The sequence below is a fragment of the Pteropus medius genome, unplaced genomic scaffold, assembly GCF_902729225.1.
Source record: "Pteropus medius unplaced genomic scaffold, Ma_sr-lr_union100, whole genome shotgun sequence".
Classification (NCBI taxonomy): Eukaryota; Metazoa; Chordata; class Mammalia; order Chiroptera; family Pteropodidae; genus Pteropus; species Pteropus medius.
In genome coordinates this window covers 3872394-3896328 of record NW_024349222.1, presented here as the reverse complement: position 1 = coordinate 3896328, position 23935 = coordinate 3872394, and the positions used below count along the sequence as shown (strand labels likewise).

The 23935-nt window shown below is 34.4% G+C and overlaps 1 protein-coding gene and 1 pseudogene across 4 annotated transcripts; both read right to left on the bottom strand.

The window, feature by feature from the left end:
- Positions 1-368: 368 nt before the first annotated feature.
- On the bottom strand, positions 369-21965 carry C9orf72 (C9orf72-SMCR8 complex subunit). 4 transcript variants are annotated; one of them, XM_039880676.1, is made up of 12 exons: positions 21906-21965; positions 19609-19817; positions 16972-17459; positions 15735-15794; positions 12768-12863; positions 11964-12028; positions 10696-10768; positions 8326-8442; positions 6343-6578; positions 3484-3541; positions 2326-2435; positions 369-2223 (listed from the first exon to the last, which is right to left on the bottom strand). In XM_039880676.1, exons 3-12 carry the CDS (start codon positions 17413-17415, stop codon positions 2037-2039), a joined length of 1446 nt encoding a protein of 481 aa, XP_039736610.1. In that variant the 5' UTR covers positions 17416-17459; positions 19609-19817; positions 21906-21965; the 3' UTR covers positions 369-2036. The 4 variants fall into 4 exon arrangements, with proteins under 4 accessions (XP_039736610.1, XP_039736608.1, XP_039736609.1 ...); XM_039880674.1 differs by having other exon boundaries at positions 19718-19817; XM_039880675.1 differs by lacking the exon at positions 21906-21965 and adding an exon at positions 21870-21889 and having other exon boundaries at positions 19718-19817.
- LOC120617198 (uncharacterized) lies at positions 20170-20285 on the bottom strand (annotated as a pseudogene).
- Positions 21966-23935: the final 1970 nt, after the last annotated feature.

Here is a 23935-nt window from a genome sequence, read left to right as displayed (position 1 = left end):
CCCTTGCTATGTTCCTCCCTGCTTATCATGCTTAGTTCATGTTTCATATTAACTATAGTTATCTATGGTATCTCCTTTCCTAGAGCAGGTACTCTATCTAAATATATTTAGGCAGTTAGGGAGAAGATCGAAGGTTCTTTTTGAGTCTTTTGTTTCTAAAAAATAACCAGCTTATAATAATCAATATCCCAAAAGGCTTATTTTGGGGGGGCAAACTTTGGTCCCCCCTCACCAGAATCATAATCTTTAAACGTATTTTCTTTCAAAAGAAAAACTAAAAAAAATCTAGTTTAGGTTCAACGTGACAGTCAGCTGAAGGAAAAACAGTCTTTCAATATCATAGTAAGGCTTTTCTGAACAAATAATTGTAGGAGACAAAATTTCAAAAATATTTTATTCAAAATTCTCCTTCTAGGAGAAAATATATGTAGCAGTGTTTACACATGCTTTAATAACTTATTTCACTATACAACTTGCACTCTGTGTAACAATACAATAAACCAGAAAAAAAAATTAGTCAGCACTTAAATAATCTATCATATAAAAAAACATTGAGTAAGGGGTACAACATGGTATTTGTACAGTTTTTCATGACTGAGCTACAGAGCAGTTCAAGTTCAGTGTGTGTGTCTAAAAATCAAACTGTACAACTTTCTTATTAGTGACATTAAAGGCTATTAAGACCTTTTACAACAGAACATATTTTTGGTTAAATCTGGTGGGTAAGGGCAGAGGCGCTCTATTACTTTTATCCCTTTCTTATAAATATTTGTCCCTTTTGTGTTACTTCCACAGTTTTAAATAAAAACACTTTTTATGCTTATATATATTACTATGTCAACATTATTCCAGCACAGAATTACGTTAATCAGTTATTTCATAGCTAACAAAATGGTTTAAACACATTAAGGAAACAAAAGAAATAGACCACTTAGTTCTGCTTAAGTAGCACCTAGTATAATAGCACGTCAGTAAAGTTTCTCTTGCTATTCCTCATGTAATGCAGGCAGAGACATGGCAACAACTTCAAAAATATGCACAGAAATATAAGCAAGAAGAAGACAAGATACTATTTTCTATTTCTGAAATAACATATTACTAGCTAGTACATTCTCTATTGCATTTAATAATCTCTAAGTTACAATGATTGCCAAATCAGGGTAAGACTATACAAGAAGAAAACAAGATGAAAATAACTGACTAGTGAAATACGAACTTCTTCTAAGTAATTATATTTTCCAAGGGAAAAAAAAGGCACAGGAGGTACACATTTCCATTTGGCTCAAAATAATGAAAATTAATTTAAAAAGTTGGCAACATCTACTAAAACATAAAATTCAATTGTTATATTTTCTGACAGAGCTTAACAAACTAAAACCACCCTGACTGTAGTTTATCATAATTGGGACGATATACACTGCTTGACATATCTACACAGACTGAATTTGAAGGACTAAGTCTACAAGTAGGATCTAAAAATGAATTTCAATTAAACATCTGCTTGACCAATATTTTTTTCCTAAAGCTTATGCTAGGTTCAAGTTAACTTCCTGTCTATGGAACTGAAATATTTCAGATGCTCTAATTTTCAGCTAATCACAATAGTATTACAGTAATCCCATATACTAAGAAACACCAAAAGATGGAAAGTCAACTAGTATTATATCTGTGAAAGCTAACTCAGACTTCACTTTGATACATGTAAACCATGAATCCTAAGTTTCAAAAAACAGTAGTTGTGGTCAAGTTTATATGCTATCCCTATGTCTTTAAAAGACAGTGATAATATTTATTATAATTGTAAACATAAGTCTGTATCCCAAGAAAGCACATCAAAGGAAAAGATGTACCCATTGTTAACAACGCACCTGACATCCCCTTGCAGACTTCTTGTGACGACTGTAGTGTAACAAGCTTAACTGCCATTGCTGAGTAGGATTCTGGGGTATGACCTGAGGGACTGATATGTCCCATATCACTGAGCTATTTTAGCAGCAATAATGACTGTGACAAAATATACTTAACAAGTTACACATTTAAAAAGTCATTAGAACATCTCGTTCTTGTACACTAGTATAGAAAGGTCTTCCAAAAATAAACGAGTGTAGGCCTGGTTTAATTTTCTCAGCTAGAGCCATTATTATGTTAAGATCGCCCTCTGCTGTTAAATCAAGGTCTATCTTCAGGTTCCGAAGAGATTTAAAGGGCTTTTTCCCCTTTTGCCTACAAATAACGAAAAAAATGTATATGTAATATTGAAAATGTCCAAAGGGAACAAAACAAAAACAATGCACAAAAGTTTTTCTTCCATACAGTTTTACTTACGTATCATCTTCTATATATTTTATTAGCGTCAAGGCTTTTCTGTGAAGGACAAGTAGAAATTGTGCAAGGAAAGTACTCCTGAGAGATAAACCAGGTTTCAAATGAAAGACCTACAGGAAAATGAAGCATTTTAATAAATATTCTGTTCTCATTCTACTTACATAGCATGTTTCTATCACAACATTAATAGCACCTGGCAGGTCACAGGCATTAGAGCAGTCCCTTAACAGGAAGGAGTATGGTGGAAGTACTGAGTGAGTCTAGAAGCAATCTGACTCAAATAGACTCAAATTTCGCATTCTACCTCAGAATAAATATATGCATATTTTTTTTACTATTAAAAAATCACAATGTAAGTTACTTCCAACTGTGTTACTTGACTTTTTCTGCCCACATTGTCGAATAAAATGGAAGTTTCCAGAAGTTGAGCCATGCTTAGACTATGATTTTGAGATATTCATAATCCTCTAGTACTTTTGTTTGGGGGAAGGGTATAGGTGTAGTAGGATTTTATTTCTGCTTGAGAAACATGGGAGAAACATGGAATTACATGACTACAAATTATCCCTGAACTTTGAAATATGTCATAGACCACATATTTGGATCAAAAATTTCTAGTTAACCTAAGGATTTCATTATTTCAAAGTTACATTTAAGACAATGTTTCCTGGCCTGATCCCCAGAATGATATTATAACAAAGCTCTGTTATATTAGGAAATAAGTCCTATAAAAAGTATAATTTTCTTCAAATGTATATTTAAGCAGAATTTTTTCAAAAGAATGAGACAATAAAGATGCTATCATTTAAACAGAAATATACTAAGTTTTAAAGACATTTTTGGCTCAAGGCAAATAAAAAACATTTATGTACCTTTTCCCTCCATCCCCAAAAAGAAAATACCTTGAGTTATAGGTTAGTGCTTAGACTTGAAAACATTATTTGAATTGGGGAATACTGCATTTTTAATTATTAATATTCAGGTTGCTATTCATAATTCAAAAAATCACTTAAGACACTTTAAGAAAGACCAGAGACACCACAAAAAGATAATGACTTAATTCTATGATGTTACAGATAGAGTACAGGCATTGTAGGATATATTAGAAGAGAAATGTGTCACATCATTCACTATGACAATCTTACGTTTAACACCTACCTGATCCAGGAAGGCTTTTACTAGTGTGTCTCTGTGTAAGACATCTTGAAAAATATTCCTATGAAGAAAACAGTTCAAATGCTGAAATGGCTGTACAATGCTACCTTCCATAATCCTATACTCTAGCCAATAAATTAAATTTTTAGATATGGGATATTATATATAAACATATTTATAAAAATTAGATGTATTTGAAAATATAAAATATACATTCATTTTAGCTCAAAGATACATTTGTATATTACTGGCTTTGTCAGGCCAGTATGTAATTATTTTTTCTTAAAGATATAAGCAGTCCCAAGCAGGATATGTAATATACACCACCAACCTATATAGTATCCTCCCCTTATAAAGAAATGTTAAATAATTGGTAAATATAATTACCAATTCCTGCCATCTCAACAGCAATAAAAATAAACACACACCACTCCCACCAAAAACAAAAACAAAAGGTTAACTTTATATACTAATAACTTCTAATAAACATTTTAGGATGAAAAAAGGTAAAAGGATGAATGCTAAGAATCATTTGAGTGGGATTAAGGAACACACCTAGAAAACTATCTGCAACATCAGCACCACTGAGTTTGCATCAACAAGTCTCATCATCTAGGAAGTAACATGAATCAGCTGGTGTTCTAGGAAAGTGTTACCTTCCTTGGCAATGACCAGAGTAAGATGTTAAGATGTAATGCACCCTTGAAAGAAGGTGTACCTAACACACCGCCTAGGATATAGCAGGTGCTTAAAAAAAAAAAAAAATTGCTCCCTTCCCAGGCCCGAACTCCCTTTAATTTTTTCTTTTCTCCTTCCTGCTACTTGCTTTCTACTTCCTTAAAGAATTTACTGAGATGCTAGGTTATACAAAGTCAGATGGTAACATAATACTTAATAAGGTAAATGATTTTTAACTGAAAAGACTGAAAATAGTAGAGATCATCATATAACTGATAGGAGTGGCAAGAAAAGAGGTGTGTGTGCAGAGGTAAATAGGAAAGTACCTAAAATTTCCTAGTTTTGGGAGATGGGTGTACCAAACAACAGAAGGAAACCGAGAAGAAAAGAAAAAAATAAGCATTTCACAACTACTGGTTGTCCATTTTGTGGCCAATGTGGGTACTGACAGCACCCTTATTTGGCTTTGGAGAGAGAATAAGGCCATTTAGGTCTAGTGTTCTGAATATGCCTATTTCACTGAATGAATGTTTTGGTCGTATAGTGAATTAAATGAAGCAAAGTGTTAAAAAACATTTTTAGTGACTGATTTTTCATGTAGTGGCAGTGACTGAAATAAATTTTAAATGTTAAAATTAAAAAATATCTTTAAAAATTTGCAATATTATTTAAAATAAACTAAAAAGCAAAATTTGTCTAAAATATGTAAAATTTAACAATACATAATCTAGTTGTTGAAAATATTTTTGGACAATTTTATGTTCAGAAAATTTACTTAGAACTGGAAGGAAATTTTAAAATTCATGACATCATTTTGTTATGATCAGCAAAACAAGAATAGTTGGCTGATCAGTTTGTCAAATTAGCAAAGTAAACCTAACAGGTTAAAATGACTAAGAAATGTTAAAGTATACGTATGTGTTCTCTAAAAAAAAAAACTAGATGGTTGTAAACCCATTCTAAAGTTCACCAAATTCCCCCCTCCTCACCAAAGAGCTTTGAAGCAAACAATCGAAAAAGAGAAAAAACACTAAACACTTTAGGGAAGAAAAAAATGCTTAAAGGAACAAATTAATTCTGAGAATTTCTACATGGGTACCAAAATTACCAATACCACATGTGAAAACTTAGTGACCTGGATTCCAATTTTGACCAAGTTATTTTCTACACTATCTCCCTGAAAACTTTGTAAGGAACCAAGAAGAACACTGGAGAGCTGGGAAAAGATGGGTCCTAATAAAGTCATCTTTCTGTAGCTATTGACAAATGAAGCTGGGGCTCCTTGGATACAGTCTTCTTTTTCTATGGTTTTGGTCAACACCTCAGCACCTGCGTGACTACTAATGCTCCACTTGTCTGTTCCATCAGCTCAAAATTTTTTTTAGAAACAAAGGACAAGGTTGCTGGCTCCAATTTTACTGCTTCCTTATATACTCAAACCTGTATCATTCTAGTTAATATTTATTGAGCACATTCTAGGTGCCAGACACTTTAAATTGATTACAGAAAACCATAACAGTATACTACAATTCTTTTCTTGATTTCAAAACATCGTTTAAGTATATTCTCGGGGTTTTATAATTCAGATTTGTCAATACTACGTTTTTTCCTAATTGAGTCCACAATCAATATTTTATTATCATTATTATCATTTTTATCTTTTTAATTTACTGATCAGATTTTACGGCAAGAAACAAATACCATGATATAAAATGCAAAGTAAAAGAATGCTCTATTAATATTTTTTGACATTTTTGTTGTATTTTATATTCCTATATCAAGACAAAAAGACTGAGAATTACTGCTCTATTTTAGTTAATAACCTTTCTAGTGATTCTTCTTATACATTAGACTGTAAGCAACATGAGAGCTGACGCTGTCTGTAAGATATTAACCTTAGCACCTAGTACTGTGCCTAGGGGCTCAATATATATTTGTTAAATTAATATTTAAATATGTATTTTAATGTCTAATCTAATCTATCTTATGGGAAACACAATTATATTTAGAAAAACATATTTAAGAAAAAAATGCTTGATTAACCAAATAGATCTTTGAGCATAATTCTCCTAGTAATATTTCTTTGATTTTAAACACAGACTCATTTGTTTTGTTATTACTCATAAAAGATATAATTTCATAATATTGCTTAATGACAATACCAAAAAGCAGGGCATTACATACAAATCAGGAGTGAAGCTTTCGTCCGTGTAGATGATCGTATCCTGAGCCATATCTTCCTCTGAGGTGGCTCTCCAGAATGCTGTCAGCTCTGATCTCATGTATCTACGCTGATTATAAATATGTTCGTGACAGGGTGGCATCTGCTTGACAGTATTGACATCCACATCTATGTGGGTGGTGGGGTAAGGAGCATACATAACTTGCCGGAAGGGTAGCACAAAGCTTCCAGTTGAATCCTGTCGTAATGAATGGAAAACGTACTGTCTTATAGGCCATAAGATACGAATAATTATTTTTTAAATTAAAAAAAAACTGGCTTTGATTTAGCAAATCAATCTCTAGAAATTTATACCCAGATATTAATCATGATTACATGCAAACTTATAGTGACAGAAACAACCTAAGCATCCAAAAAGAGAAATGATTAAGCTGAAGTTTGTGTTGATACTGAAGAATATTCACAACATATTGTGAAAAAAGCAGGTTATAATATGTGGAGTATAATCCAATTTTTTTTGGTGGGGGGAGATATGTGAAAAAAAAAAATACAGAAGAAAAAAGACCAGAAATATACCTGCTAAATATCAGCAGTGGATATTCATTGAATTGTGAGATTACAAGTAACCTTTTGTTCTTGACTATTCCTATGCTCTTCTAAATCTCAACAATCTATGTTCAGATTTAAAAGTAAAAAATATACTTTCCATGTATAGTGAGTTGAGTTGCCATGAAACAAGGACATACTGTATATGAGGCATTATGCTATGTGCTATGAAGAAAACAGAAGACAAAGGCTATTTTCAATTTTTCACTTTTATAATGCTGTGATAAATCACCTTTATAAGTAAATCTTCCTCCGTACATAATTGCTTCCTTAGGATATATTTCCAGAGGTAGAAATAGTAGGTTAAGTTTTTAAACATTTGTAAAGCTCTTAATATATAATGTCAAAGCATTTTCTGAAAGGCTATACAATTTATAGTTGCATGGAAAATTCTTTACACATATTTTTTCATTAAATTATAGTTTCGAGTTTTTCTTCTATGCATCTGGTATAGGATCCTTTCAAGAATAAAGTTATATAATTAAATGAGAGGGACCTAAGAAAATAAAAGTCTAAGTACCTTCTGCCTTTGATAAGAAGTTCTAATTTTCAGATTTGTACAATTCAAATTGGAAATGAGTTTCCCTTAAGCAGTTTCTGTTCTTAAATACTATTACTTTGAGTGCACGGCATGGACATTATTGAAAATACAAAAGCTGAATGTAACTTTTATTTGCAATAATTTTTAATATTTTTTCTTTCATGTGTTATGACTACATCCTCAAGAAAGCATCCACTATGAGAAAATCACATAACCATTAGGAAATCTACTTCTTCACATGTTTGATTATACTTGAACATCAATATTGGGTTCAATAAAGTGAATAACTGTCTTCCTTATAATTAGTGAAAATGGCTAATTTACATTTATCTCTTTTGCTCCTTGAAAAGCGGACTCGGCAAATTAAAAATAATGTAAAGTAATTTTTCATATGTGTGTGTGTGTGTGTGTGTATACACACACATAGGAATTGATCAAATCTTAAACACTTTTTCGAGATAGGAAGCAGCTTTAAATTTTTTTTCAATAAATGAATATGGTACATAAGCACAAAATGGTAACACAAAATTAAAATCTGTTCAGTAAAAAAGAATGTTCCTATTTAGACATGCAACCTGATTCAAGCACATACAAAAAAAAAAAAATCCTAAGGCTAGACAGGCAGCTAAAAGAAACCAAAGAAAAACACAAAGAAAGATATTCTGTGATGTTTCACTGACATTAACTATAAATTCATAAGACATATACCTATGTTCAGATCTGTGTAAAGGAAATCAGCCCCTTGGCATATAAACATGAGATGCATTCAATGTTAACATTCAAAACATACTTATAGAGACTCAAAATTGGTTTCACTTGTGACATGTGGAAACTATACCTTTAGCAGGCCTTGGACAAAAAGTCCTGACTCATACTTAAATGATGATTCTGCTTCACATAATCTAGAACATTTTCTCTCTGCGGGAGTCAGAAAAAGGCATAATGTTCTTACTATCTGTAAAAGAAAATATTTTAGCATTAAAATGTGACACACACACACACACACAAAAATACCACCATTGGTTTGCTTATGAAAGAAACTAAAATTGTTTTCACCAATAAAATACATCCTGAGAAATAAGTATTCCTTAGTCACCCAGAATAGTCCATGAGCTATATCAGTTGCTTAAAACAGGTATTCTGTAGTCAAATAAGTTTCGGAAATGCTAGTAAATTTACTGTAAGATAACTCAAAACTTTTGACATTTGAATACATATTGTTAATTATCCAGGTGACTGATATCGTATGCAGATTTTCTCAAACTTATTTGACCCTGGAACCCTTATTTCAGTAGGAAGTATAATTATTGACTGTATCTTTGCCCAGCGCCAAGTGCTTTTCAAACAAGCACACAATTTTGGACAAGAAAAACTAAATGCTGTTAAATCACTCAGAATTAGGCTTTTGTTTAAGAGTTCTACATGTGAAATCCCATTATAATGAATATGAAAGAGTGTTCAAATCCTTCAAAAGAACGAGAACTAATTCTATCAAATTTGATTTAAAATAAACAAGCCATTGGTTGGGGTTTAGAAACCTATGATTCTAACAGGATTTGGTCCATAAATCCATTAGGGCAAGTAAAAAGCCTTTGAAAGGGAGCAGAATTTACCACCCCCAAATATACCTTTTTGGCAAAAGGATTATTTTAGGCTGATTATTTTTAAGAAATAGTAGACACAGTAGAAACCCTGCAAGTTATCCTTTTCTAAGAGACACTTAAATTTATAAGAGAAATCTCCATTTGTAAAGGTGTATCCCTCTCTGTACCAGGAAGAGGATGACTAAATCTCTAGAATCTCTTAACAGTGGAGAAAGCAAGGACTTGGAACTGCATAACTGTACCCTTATTACTGTGCTTTTCCTCGTAATCGATCAATAGGCCTTCCCACATCCCTACCCCTAAACATCTTTTGTCATTGGCTGAAGATAGTATTTAAGGTGAAGGCTTGGGCCATTTGGGGAGTTACTCAGTTTTTCTGCATATCTCCCATGTATACAGGAGGTATACATGTTATTAAGCTTCTGTTTGTTTTTCTCCTGTTAATTTGTCTTATTACAAAGGGGTCTCAGCCAAGAACCTAGAAGGGTGAAGAGAAATTTATTTTTCCTTCCCTATACCATGTAACTATGCTGGAATTCAGACTACATTCAGAGTTTTTATATTAAAGCAGTGGTTTACAATCTAGAGCAGTGGGAACCTTTTTCTCAAATTAAAAAGATAAAAGGGAAGCTATTAATCCAGAACACAATGTATGATGAGAAAAATGTTTAAAAAACACGTAGTCCCATACGGCCTTTCTCCCTCCAAGAAGTGACTGGGAAGTCCCTCCATGGAACCCAAAGACTTTAGGGTACACAGATAGAAAGCTACTTTCTTGGGGGTAACAGAAATAATATTACTAGTCACTAGATGCAGTAAAATAATTAAGGTAAACGTATCTCTCATAAATGGTTGTATGAGAAATATAATTTTGGTAAATTAAGGGTCATGTAAATATACAGGGTAGCTTAAAACAGAAAAAAGTTATAAATATATTTGTTAAGCAAATAATCACTCCTAGCATATTTCCTGTATAAAACTTAACAAAATAGGTTTGCTTAAATTGATAGATATGTATACTTAATCTCTTTCTAATTAATGATCAGTGAAGAAAAGTACAAAATCTCTTAGTTTGGGTCTAATGCTTGGAAAGGTAATTGTTCATTAATTCTTTGGTAACTCGTGTAGCAATGAAGTGGTCACAAACATTACTAAATAAAGTATAACCTCCATTGACCACTTAATAGCAAATGGTCCCTAAAATGGATATATTTAGGGGGAAAAGCAAGAAAATAAAATCAAGGTGATCAGACATTTCTTTGGAATTCATACCAAAAGTATATGGCTATCTTCATAGTAAAGATAACATCAGGAAATAGAAGACAAATTTTTTTAAATATCTGATTTTAAAATAATCTCGAAACCATTATATGATTTATACTGAGACCAGTATTTATGTTATTGAAAATGAAACTAATGACTTCTTATTCAAACAGTTTACTTTAAACTTATTTTTCTCATAGGGTGTCCCAGTAATTTGGTCAGATTATATTGCCTTGTTATACTATTAGATCATCTTGACTGTGACCTAACCTTTACATTACAATCCATAATACGTTAGCAGTATTAAAAAGACAGATTTGCTGGATTATAAAATAAATTACCTTGTTTACTTTCTCTGCACTGCTTCCTACTACGACAGAACAGCCACAGGTTTGCAAGTGTGAGCTAATGGCACTATAAATTCAAGAAAAAAAATTAAAAACATTGGCTGTAAAACAATTTCACAAACTAAAAAAAAATAAAGGCACGTGAGCTTCAAAAAACTTAGAATAGCTTTACATGAGAAACTCCAAAACTACAAGTATAATAGCCATCTTTATTTTTATGGTACTTTACATTTTCCACATGCCTTTTACAGAGATTCTCCCATTTGAACCTTATAACAACACAGTTAGTAAAATATCACCATTTTATAGTGGAAGAAACTGATGTGTAGAGAGATTAAATGATTTATTTAAAGTCAAATGGAATTAAAAATAATATAATGAATGAATGACACTGAACAGAATCAGCACTAATGCACTTCTGATTCAAGCCATTTAAGGCTTTTAGGTTAAACACGCTCAAGCCTCTAAGATTCCATTTTAAAAAATAAAATTTCACGATAATCTGCGATTGTAAAAAAACACTAAAGTGGAAGAATGAGATTATACATGTAGAGAAAGCACTTAGTATAGGGAATAATATGTAGGCATCCAATAAACACTGGCTATTATTACTGGTTACTATTACTATCATTTTTCCTTAGAAGAAATATAAATTAAAAATGTTAGCCATTATTATGTGTTTTTATGTTCCAGGTACTGTTTTAAATGCTTAATATGATTTATCTCACTCAACGCTTACAATCATCTCATGAAGTAGGTAGTATTATTATTCCCATTTTACAGATGAGGAAATGGAGGCACAGAGAGTTCAGGTAGTTTTCCCAGGGTTACACAATAGGAAATCTCATTTTAGAACCCACTATAAGATAGAAAGAGTGAATAAAAATGTAAATAATTTTATTTTCTAAGACCAAATAACTCAAGTCTATCCGCAATGCAACTTACTTTGAAAGGGTTCTTCATTTCAGTTTTAATGAGAACTAAAACAAGAAACCAGAACCAAAGGACCAAGATTTCTTGTCCAGATACTATGAGAACTCAGTTTTTTAAATATTAAGAAGAGTAACATCAAATATATCACAGACATGTAATAAATGACAAAATAACACAAAGATAAGCAATAGGTCAAATACACAATGTTGTCCCTAGAATAATCCGGGGTAGACATGCTGTTATTTACGTCCTTCTAAATCCTGTCATAATTGAACATAAGATTTGTATCTGCTTCATCCAGCTTTTATAAAAAGAAAGTAAATTCTTACTTGAGAAGAAAGCCTTCATGACAACTGTCACCAATATCATCATCATTGAGAACTGTATCAGTTATCTAAAATGTACCAAAAAAAAAAAAAAAATTCTGGTATAACATATTGCTGAAATAACTTTTAATACACAGGTTTTCTGAAGTCTAGGTTCAACATAATACATTGCCCTCATTCCTTAAAATCAAGACTCTCCATAAAACAATCTCTGTGTACTACCACAAACTTGTTCAGAAGAACAAATGCAAAAGCTGGTCAGGCAGGTTTAGCAACAATTTTTACAAGAATCTCCTCCTCTTCTGAGCTATCAGAATCGGGAGATAAATCTTAATGACAAAAATGTCAGAAAGCAACAAGAACAGTTTCCTAAAGACTTCCCTATATATGCATAGCGTGTGATTCAAAATGTCCTCAACAAATGATTAAGGAAACTAGATAAGTGAATGTGAATAATCTTCCATTAAGGGCCACTGATTTATACACTGTTTTGTTACCAAAAGTAGTGCCTTACCGATTGCTTCTATAAGATCTAAAATTTCCCCACTTCTGGGAAATACGAAAATGGTCACATAAATAAATTTAATGTTTTAACTATCACTGACCAAAGAGCCTCTGTTTGGCAAAAAACTTCAGAATTTTAGGTGTGTTTGATAAAGTGGCTAATGCATTATATGAATAGTATGTATGACAAAAATGAATACTACTAAAATTAGAACATTACTAATATACATAATAGTAATATAACTCAAGGAAATTGATAAAGGATACCATTGCTCCTATTTAATAAAATAAATAAAAACTTACATCTATTTCTTCAGGAACACTGTGTGATTTCATAGATGAAAGCAGTTCCATTACAGGAATCACTTCTCCAGTAAGCATTGGAATAATACTCTGACCCTGCACAAAAAAGTAAAATGAAGTAAAAAAAAAAATCACACAACAAAGTTGAAGCTGAACAATAAAAAATTAAACATCGAAGCAAAGAATAATGCTCTTTGATAAGAATACTAGATGACTTGTTCAAACACAGCTGCAAACAAGTCTACCACTCCAAAACATTGCTGAAAGATTTATGTGCCATTTAAAACTCATCTTCATTCTTCTGGAAATAATTTTCTTTAGTCAGAATAGAATCATTGGTTTATCATTTACTATTACATGCATAATTAAATCACCATGATAAATTTAGAAAGTATCTCCTTTGAAATGTGGGATATAAAAACTCTTGATAAAGGTCATCAATGTAGTTTATGTCTAAAAATGAGGAAAACCAAGGATAAAAAGACGTTGAAATCCTCAGCAAATAACTCAGTTGTAAAACCTCAATCAATACTGAAACTCTGTATTCATAGTAAGGCATAATTTACCCAAATGCAAATCAAAATCATCATATATGTATATTTTAATAATCAATAAAATATGTTTCCTTTAGAGTTATTTCAAGACAATACTACTTCTTATTCCTCAAAAATGTAATTTTGAAATCTCTAGACTGAAATTGAATGAAAATAATATAGAACATCACAAATGTAAAGTGTCTTAAATTTGGGTGATCCCTCATATATTCACTACCATCACCACTCTCCCTAAAGTATTGACCATCCTGAATATACAAACTTTTAGAGATGTAGGTAAAATTGTCATATGTCTATCAATTTTTAGGTAAACATGTTTTTAAAATGCACATATTTAAGATCAATCTAACAAGATTTTTCCTCACTCATGTTTCATGAAACAATTTTATTCAAACTCTTCACATGCATCTTCAAATTAGAACCTCTGTCATCCCTACAGCCATTTTTTGAGTGACCTAATCCAGTTTTTCAGAGTCCCCTATCATATAAATTGCTTGAGAATTTAAATGTGATGCTGTCTCCGGAAATTTTATCCTAAGCCATAAACTCCCTTGTATCAAAGAAGGTATTATTATTTTAAAAAATGCATCCTGTAGTAACCTCCACAATATAATCACTTATTGTTTCTGCTTTAATATTTTAAATGCTTTTATACAATTAAACAATCAATAACATTGCAAATCAACAATAACTGAAGCTTTTGTTAAATTTACTTCCTTGTATAACGATTTTTAGCAGATGACAGCTATAAGCATCCAGAACTAGCAATGACTAAAGTTGTTTCACAATAATGCGTCATCCCCAAATAGTATTAACTGTTAAAGTCGCTGAAAGCACATCATGTGAGGTTTGCAAGGACTCAATTACCAGGCAATTCATTTACAGAAAGAATAATTGTGGGAAAACACTTTCCTTTAGGTCTAGGTATATGTAGTAGTTCATATGTGCAGTATCTGACATTTATCATCATAAACAAATGGATATCCTCACTGAAGCTTAACAAAAAGAAATCCTACAGGGCTGTACACAGGGAGGCTCTAAAAAAATCTCTCAAGTTTCTTTTCCTCCTCCAACGTCTCTAACTTGAACTTATCAGCTGGAGAATGTTTCACCTTAAAAACCTTTGTCCCAAGTGTACTTTCCTCTGGACATAGAAGCGATAGGATAATATCTTCAAGAAGAGACATTAAAAGAAAATTTATTAACAGTGGTTAATTTTGTAAGTACAAGCTTCTGGTTTGATAAAAAATAAAAGCAGAATTTTACTGGGTCTTAAATTTCCTTATCTTGAGATAACTCTACTAATTACTCCATAACTAGAGATTGGTAAATGTCATCCCATTACTTGAGACGCTGTTTACTGATCAGCAAGCAAAGGCTGGACTTCTCTGGGTAAAGTCTTATAAGTCTCAGACAATTCTGCAGAATTATCTCCTCTGGACTGGAAAATTATTTACAAAAGTGTAGACATAACAATTTTATAAAGGAGATCATTTTATAGGGTTTTATATTTTCCTGTTTAATGTCCCTATATTTTCACAAATTTTTAGAAAAGTTTTTGTTTAAAGTACCATTCTGTGTCAGGAGTGTTAAGGAGAACCAGAGAAAAGGCAATTCATCCATGATGTTCATACTAGAATTTCAACAGAGGGAGCAATGAGAGTGGCCACAGGTAACAGGAGTAAAAGCAAAGAAGCCTTTCTCCATCCGAGAGTCGCCTTCAGAAGAACTTCTCTGCCCTGGTTTGCATTTCATTTCCACAGGGGAAGCCACATCTCTTCAATCATGCTCTTCAAACTCTGGTGCCTGCTCTCCACGGGTATTCAAAGTCATGGGATAAACATGGTACATTTTCCTAGAGACCTGATATCACTAGAAGCCTGATCTGTATGAAGGTGAGGAGTATCTCTGGCAAACTTCAATACTAAAACAAATATAGATATGTCATAGAATAAAATGTAAATTACATGAGTTTTAAAGATAGAACTTCGAAGAAATATGCTTAGAGCTATGCCTACACCCACAGATACCTTAGGAGTACTCACTTTCCACCTGTTACAACTACATCTGAGAAAATGTCTGAGGAAAAATACCTTAAATAAAATCTCATATACAATTTTTAATTTTGACTATAAATTAAGTTATTCAGACCTTACTCTGTGCATACTAATTAAATTAAAATATTAATTTGTAGATGCCAATACTGTTATCCTTTACATTGAATTATTCGGGTCTAAGACATTGAAGTTTTTATCCAGTTTATGCCATACATCTCCATAAAGAAAGGCTCTGTTCACTTTCAGGCTCACTGTTAAACTAATATAGCTTCAAAGCCTAAACAAAGTAGCCCTCATCCTTATACAGACACAAGCCATGTGCATAGTGGTGTTTGAGTATGCAGTCTGTACTTTACCTGATCTTCCATTCTCTCTGTGCCTTCTAAGACTATCTTCTGGACATTTTCTTGCCTTTCCTGAGCAAGAGAAAATTGATTAAAATAATTTCAAAAATAACATTTTGATGTTTGATGTTTTTGTGTTTGTTTGTTTTTTTACAATACAGTTAAGTAGCAGACGTATTTTTGTGTAATTTAGTTCATGGAGAAAATACTTTTCACTTTAGGACAGAAAAGAGGGGGTTGAAAATTATCTAAACAAATCCATGCTCTCCTAGAAAATACAAAATAAAACAAAATAAAACCATTTTTGCAGTTAAAAAGAGAAAATTTAGCAGATACTAGTCAGTGTAACATCTGCATAGTTTCACAAAGGTAATGATCTGCACTTTTCAAATTAAATAAGATAAAGCTGAATCTGGGGAATACAGAGCTTCCTGATTTTAAATGATTTTCATATACATGTGAAAAATAAGGAGCAAGCCTGCAAACATAGTAAGAAACTATTCTTTTAAAAGATACTACTTTTCCTTACTATCTGGTAAAAGCCTCATAAAACTAATGCTTTAATGGATTTTCATGTTAGCATCAAATTGCAAAGTAGAAAGGAGAATTAAATTGTTATTCAGATCTGCTAAAGGTATATAAAAATATAAATATTACTATAGATTAAGCTATAGGACTTAGGGGATAACAATATTTTCCTCTAGCTCAATCTGCAAAAGGAAAAAAATGAATAAAAATATCATTTATGATATGAAAATGAAATTAATATCTCCTAGAAACCATTTGATCTAATCTCCTCATTTTGCAAATATGGGAACTTGGCAAAGAAGTTAAAGGGACCAAAGGATCCATGGCCAACTGCTTAGGAAACAACTGTTTTGAAATGCTTGTACTCATACACAGTAGTAACTGAAATAGTCATACAATCCCACCCATGACCAAAAAAAAAAAAAAAAGCTTTAGAGTCAAAGGATCTCAAGATAATTAGACTATAAAACTTATTATTTCTCCTAATTACTCTAAGTTTAACTTTTTATTTGTAATGTGGAGATACCATCTCCTATCTTTCAGAGTTATTATGAATATCATAGACATCAGACTACATCTACCTGAATCTAATAAGATAGATGAAAATAATAGCTGTTTCAAGTTAATGGCATATCATATCTAAAAATTAGGTATAAATGTATCAGAAGATAAGCTTTTAGCGGTTAAGTTAGTATGATTAATAAGCTCAAAGACCACTTACCTTATGCATCCATATCCTTCCTTTCCGGATAATGTGTGTTAATCTATCAACACACACTCTGTGAAGTGGGAGGTAGAAGCTAAGTTCGGTCTGCGGAAGTATAATTGATAGTCCATATGTGCTTCTATCCCCATTCCAGTTTCCATCAAAGATTAATGAAACAATAATTACTCCCTTTTCAGACAACACAAAAAACTTTACATCTATAGCTCCACTCTCTGCGTTTCGAAGGATTTCTCCATTTAGGGTGTGGTTGGCAAGGAAAGTTATTTCTCCATCACTGAGAAGTAACTGTTCTGTCTTTGGAGCCCAAATGTGTCTTACTCTAGGACCAAGAATATTGTCCCAGTAAGCAAAGGTAGCTGCTAATAAAGGCGATTCACCACTTAAAGCGATCTCTGTCTTGGCAACAGCTGGAGATGGTGGTGGACACAGCGTCGACATCACTGCATCCCAACTGTTACATTATCCACATGCTCCAGGGATAGCTAAACAAGGACACACAAAATCAATGATTAGGTTAAACAATTTTAAAGTCATTCGCCAAAAACCCAAATAATTTAGGCATATGTGGCTTTTTCCTTGAAGCAAAAAAGATTTGGAAGCATGTCTCCCATCAGGACAGAGACATTCAACTAGGTGCACATTAACCATTTGCTGCTATAATTTTGCAATACATAGTAACTTGTCATTTATATTCAGAAATTTACTTAGAAATGCAAATAATAAACTAGAAAAAAATTCTGAACATTTATATGAATTATTACATACTAAAGCTCATAGAATAGATATTCAGTTCCCAATATTCAGTCTATGTGCAATTGTAATATAATTGAATATTTGGTTCCTAAGCCATCTCAACTAAAGAGGAATAAATAAGAAAGGTGAGGGCTCAATAGAAGTCACTGATGTTTGTTGTGGGTTGAACTGTGTCTCCCCAAAGATATGTTCAAGCCCTAATCCCTGGTATCTGTGAATGTGACCTTATTTGGAAATAGTTATCAAGTTAAAATGGGGTCATCCTAGATGATGGTTAGTCCTAATCCAATGTCTAGTGTCTTTATAAGTAAAGACCTAGAGCGATAGACACAGAGGGAATGGGGCCATGCAAAGATGGAAGTAGAAATTAGAGTGATGCAGCTACAAACCAAGGAAAGCTGCCAAGAATTGCTGGAAGCCATAAGAAGTTAAGAAGAGGTAAGAAAGAATTCTTCTCTCAAGCCTTTAGAGGAGTATGTCCCTGCTGACACTTTATTTCAGATTCTAGCTTCTAGAACTTCGAATAAATTTTTGTTGTTTTACATCACTCAGTTTGTGTTGTGATACTTTGTTATGGTAGTCTTAGGAAACAGGTGACAGTAAAAATACCTTAAAAGCTGCTAAGGGGCAGGGGCAGAGGACAAAAAATTGCAAAAATTCAATTGTGTGGAACAATAACAAAACATGAGCAAACACTCCTGTTATTCTCAATGAACTCTCTGGCTATCAGGGTACTAAAGCCCATTACTGTGTTTAAAATGACAAAACACCAAGACAGAGATAAAATATTTGGTATGTTATTCAACACAGAAAAGAACAAACTGCTCTCATATATCTGAACTTACTCAAATATATCACTCTGAGAATGCAGTTTGTGTGATATTAGTGTAAAGTGAATCATTTTTGCTTAATATTAAAATCAAATATTTGTATTTAAAGACCAAAAATGAAAAAAAATGACAATTTCGTTTAAGCAAGTGTGACATTGAGGAATCTAATCATCATGTAAAGGATAGCAGTTATTAGCTAAAGTATGGCATTCCTATCTTTGCCTATATGATTGCTTTGGGAAAACACATTTGATCTAAAAATTCATGTCAAAGTAAACCATTTTACTTAAAGGATTTTATATCTTGTCAAGAGAGTTGAGACTGAGGAGAAGCAGAACTTTTGTTAGAATATTAGATGCACACTTTTAACATGATGTCAAGAACAAGGACACACAGCTTGGCAAGATGCTTTACAGTAAGAATGTGCAGAAATGGTTTAACACACAGACAGTGCTTATGTGTGTATCTTTTATTTCAGCAATTCATTTAGGGGATGTTTATTTTTTAATGTGTTATATCACATTATAAATGGATATAAGCTGTATAGCTTCTTTAAAACATCCACTGTTCTGGATACAATTTAAGCAGTTTACAATGATAGAAATGTAATTTGAATTGAAACTGTAATGATGCTACTGTCATCACTAATAGCAGCAAACTGGAGGCCAAGGAAATGAATTAAGTAAACACACAGCGACATATTGTAATATATATATTTTTTTGGATAAAAAAGGTGAATAATCATGAAGACAATATTGCAACTCAAGTATTTTATCATTACATTGAAAATAAGGAGAATTTCCTAAAACTAAATTCAGCCCTATAGCAAAATTTGGATTATGAAAAAACTTTTTACATGATAATGAAAATTAAACCATTATAGACCACTAATTACATTGTCTCACTGCTAATGTTATTAGACAGAAAACAAAAGACAAGCATCATGTTGAATTGTTTAGTTTTAAATCTTGCTAAAAGTAGTAATTTGAGAAATGAAATGTCATAGAGAAGTGTAATTAGTAGAGATGTAAAAAATGATTTTACTAACACTTAAAGTCATCATTTTGGTGAGGAAAACCCATATATACAAATGTGGCTGGAAAAAAATCCGTTCAAAACTAGTAATATATTTTTTTAAGTCTATATATCTTAGTTACATGTAGTGTTGGCTTCTCCAGAGGGTCATCAAACATTTGCCTTAAGAGTCTTTTGAGGGAAGCCAGGATCCAAATTGGGTGACACAGTGGCTTGCCACTCCTGTAAACAAAGATTAGAGTTCATGAGATGTACCTGATATACGTTCTGAAAATAATCCAACATATGCAGATTATATTATTATCTGTTAAAACTGTTAGACTAGTAAGTCTGAAGCTTTGCCTTTTCTTAAACGTTTGCTAAAAATCAGCCACCGACTGGTATTTAAAAGTGGTCCACTGCTATTGTATACATCAGAAGTCAACTATCATTAAAGCCCACACTTCTTGTAGTCACGCTGTTTATTTTCTCCCAGCCCTAAGAGAAGCAGGGTCCTAAGTAAGCCCACACCTTACTTATGAGAGACTCTCCAGACCAACTTTGTTTTTTTATTTGTATTTATTTTTATTATTTATGCCTACAGCACCTGGTCTTCCTAGGTGGTCTCCCATCCAAGTACTAACCAGGCCTGACCCTTCTTAGCTTCCAAGATCAGACATCAGGCTTGTTCAGGGTGGCATGGCCGTAGACCATGGACCGTGGCTCCACTGGGGCGCGAACCCAAGTAAAGCAGACGGGCTAACCGCTACACTATGGAACCACGTCCTCAGACCAACTTTATTGACAGCGAACTGTTTGTAACACCAGACAGTCTGCGACACTTTCAAAATTTTTATCAGGCAATAGTCAGGAGATGTTCAAGATATCACTATCAGGCTTTCTCTCACAGCTTCAAATTTCTCAAATAGGCAGGCTATAAACTACCACTCCTTTGAACTACTTAACACAGAGCCCAAGGGCAGGCTTCAAAGATAGGAGGTCTATAGGTTTTCTATTTCTTTCTTTGAAAGGAAATTTTTGGACCACTAATAGAGACAAATAAAGAGACTATTTTGTCAGCTTTACAAAGAAAAAAAATCTTTAGCTCCTATGTTTCCTGAAGCAGGTTAATGCCAGCTTACTGCACAATCTGTAATGTGGTCTATAACAGCCCTCATTTTTGTTTCATATGTTTAAACAGCAGTCATCATGAAGCAAATCCAACTGATTTCCTTTCCTAGAGAGTAGCAGAGTTTGGCTGTGGTTCTAGCAAAGGTATGTATGTCACATAACAGCATCATATTTCAAGTATTCTGACTCTGTATTAACCTCCCATAAATTATATTTTTGCTTCTGTAATGTTCTTGTTATGTTAAAAGTTTTCCAAAGTCCGTGAAAGATCATGTCTAACAGTCCCTTTTGTACAAAGTAATGCCAGATATATTGTGTCCCCTTGCTTTGCATTATAGGCGGGGGATGGAAACAATTTGAAACGGATTTTATCCACTGGCCACAACCGGCCTGCTACTTTGCTAAAGCCTAACACTCTCCATTGTTTCTGAAATGGTCATTTCTCTGGCAAGTGCATGACCTCTCTCTGCCTCCTAAATACAGAGCTTGCAAGAGCTAACTGGAGCCAATCAGAACCCGTATGGGAATGGCAGACCGGTAATCAGTGCACTTCTGCAACTGATAGCATCAGTCAAGTTATGCCCAAGTTACAATGGTCACTTCCTTTAAGTAAGTCTGTGTAACCACGGAGCTGTGAAGCAAGTAGGTCATGTTCCACAAAACAGGCGCACAACCCAGTCTAGACTTGCTGCCCAAATTTACAAGGCATCATCAATCCTCAGAAACTACAGTTCTGTAGACGTACGTCCACACCGTCACCCCAACCCGCATTATCTCTTCTCTGACCCTAACTTGGTCAGGGGCAGCCGCGCGCCGCTCGCCCTCTGGCCTTCCTGGAGCCAGGCCTCTTGGTGCCCAAGGCTCTATGCCGCGGAGCCCGCGGCACAGCGGATCCGACCGGTCCCTCTGGGTCTCACTCCGGGTGCCCGGGAAAGAGCCGGCTCGGAGACTGCGGGAAGGAAAGCGGGTAAGAGACTCAATCCCCATCCCCTTGTCTCTGTGCCGCCGCGGCCGGGAAGCCCGGGGCCCGGATACAGGCACCGCCACTAGTCGCCAGTCTGGGAAACCCGATGCCCGGTTTCGGTCACGGAAAAGAAAAGAGAGAACGAGGAGAACCAGGGGTAGGGTCCCCGCCGCCGCATATAGCCGTCCAGGTACCCCTACCCTAAACAGTCGCGGGCAGGCTGGCTTCTCACTCACCCACTCGCCACCGGCTGCGCGTTGGTCGCCGCCGCAGGCGCAGGGACCGCAACCGCAGCCCCGCCCCGCCCCGCCTCCGGCCACGCCTCCAGGCCGGGCCGGGCCCGTCGCTCGCATTCGCCCCGGCAGCCGCTTCATGCCGTGCCTGTTTCCCACTTTGTGGTCTTCTGGTTAAAGTTTTGTGGACTCTTTCCTCGTTCACTCTCGGCAAATAAAGTGAGAGCAAAGAAAGGGGAGAAAGGGCGGGAAAAACAAAATCACACTAAGGAAACACCCGCCTCTTGCTCTCTCTAGACCCCGCCCCCGAGGGGAAGTAACCGGGCAGCAGGGGTGGCTGACGCGTCAAGCGCCATCTTTTACTTGGGCGGAACAAGTGAATGCTTGAAACGGCTCCATTTCCTCGTGGGACACCGTAGGTAACGTCTTGGCGTTTTCTATTTGCGGTGACGTGAACGCACGAGGCCTATGAAAGAGGGCGTGGGCGACTTACTCCTTTAGTTAAGTGACGCGCGCCGTGGCAAAGTTGGCGCAAGGTGTTAACCGAGATAGTGCTGTTCCTTCTGGAGAAGGCTGCTGGGTCCCGAGAAAGCAGAGTTAGTGGTTGTGAATGGTTTTATTTGTGCTTGGCAAGCGGTGGGCATTCAACAAATATATGGTGAATTAATTAACGTACTTAACATTTTGCCTTATGACAGTTAAATACACTGTAACTTCACCTCAAGTTCGGTTAAGTAATTTCCTTTTCCCACAATACGTAATCGCCACAATTTTGTCTTGTTTATTTTCATCTAAACATTTTCTCAAGCATGATTTTCACACCTTTAAATGACAGTTTTTGTTACTTGCCCAAAATGAGTTGTTTGGGTTTTTTTTTTTTAACCTTTGGAAAGGTACTTTACCATTCTGTTTGATGTACTGTAAAACTTAAAACAAGTTAAATCCGCCTTTGGTCTGCAAGTGTATATTCAGGTTATTCACTACAGATGAATGGCACTTAACATTTTTTTATTTTTAAAAACCATTCAGCACATCTTTATCACTCACAGAGGAAGGAAAGGAGGAATAACTACACAAATGACTCCTTCAAACCTGTTCACTTTTCCCACGGCTCTATGCTTATAACACCAAATAGCTACTATTTATCTGTTTCCTACTGTGTTTGGTACTGTGCTCCTCAGTCTACGTAAAGAATATGCTTAATTTTCCTGACATTTAGGATATACTTATTGTCATCCCTATTTTACAGAGGATATAACTGCGGTCCAGAGAGATTATTTACCCACGAATACCTATCTGTCTGATTCAGACTAGTTTTGTACTGTTCCAGAGTCCACTGAGTCCTGAAGACACCAGGCTGGTACTGAGTTGATAACAGCCTTTCTCAGATAGCACCTGTAGGGGATAATACTAATACCCTGTAGTTCAGAGTAAGATTGGGACTCAAATGAATTGCCTCGGAGCGGACTACAGCACTAAGAATAGTTTTTCCTACTTCAAAATTTTACCTAGAGGCAAAATTTCCTTTTTGTCTTCAACCGGTTTCTGGTTTTGTTCAACATCAACCCAGAACAACTATACTTTCTAAGAGAGAAATGGAACACCAAGGTCTAAATTATGTATGACTAGGAGAAAAAGATAAAGTGGCTCTGTGTGCATGATGCTTTGTAGCTAGTGAATGTGAATATTTTCCCCCATATCTAATTGAACAATTATCTAGGCATTGTGTGACAGTAGCTTGTGTGTCTTTTCAGTGGATTGGATTAAAAAAAAATCAGAAAGGAAAACGTAATTTAATTTAGTACTGTGGTCCATAGTACAGATAAGCTTGAAGATGTAAAAGGAGGACAAATCCTAGCACACATCCCTTCTTCAGGAAACCGAAGAGCAAATGGCATTGTATAGTAATGTGATTCATATTAGTGATACCAAAGGATGGCTTGGACTGCTTTAACTCTTCTCCCCTCCAAACTCTGTTAATTAGCCCAAATAAACCATCCCAAATAACTGTAGCATCTAAGTTAAAATAGGTT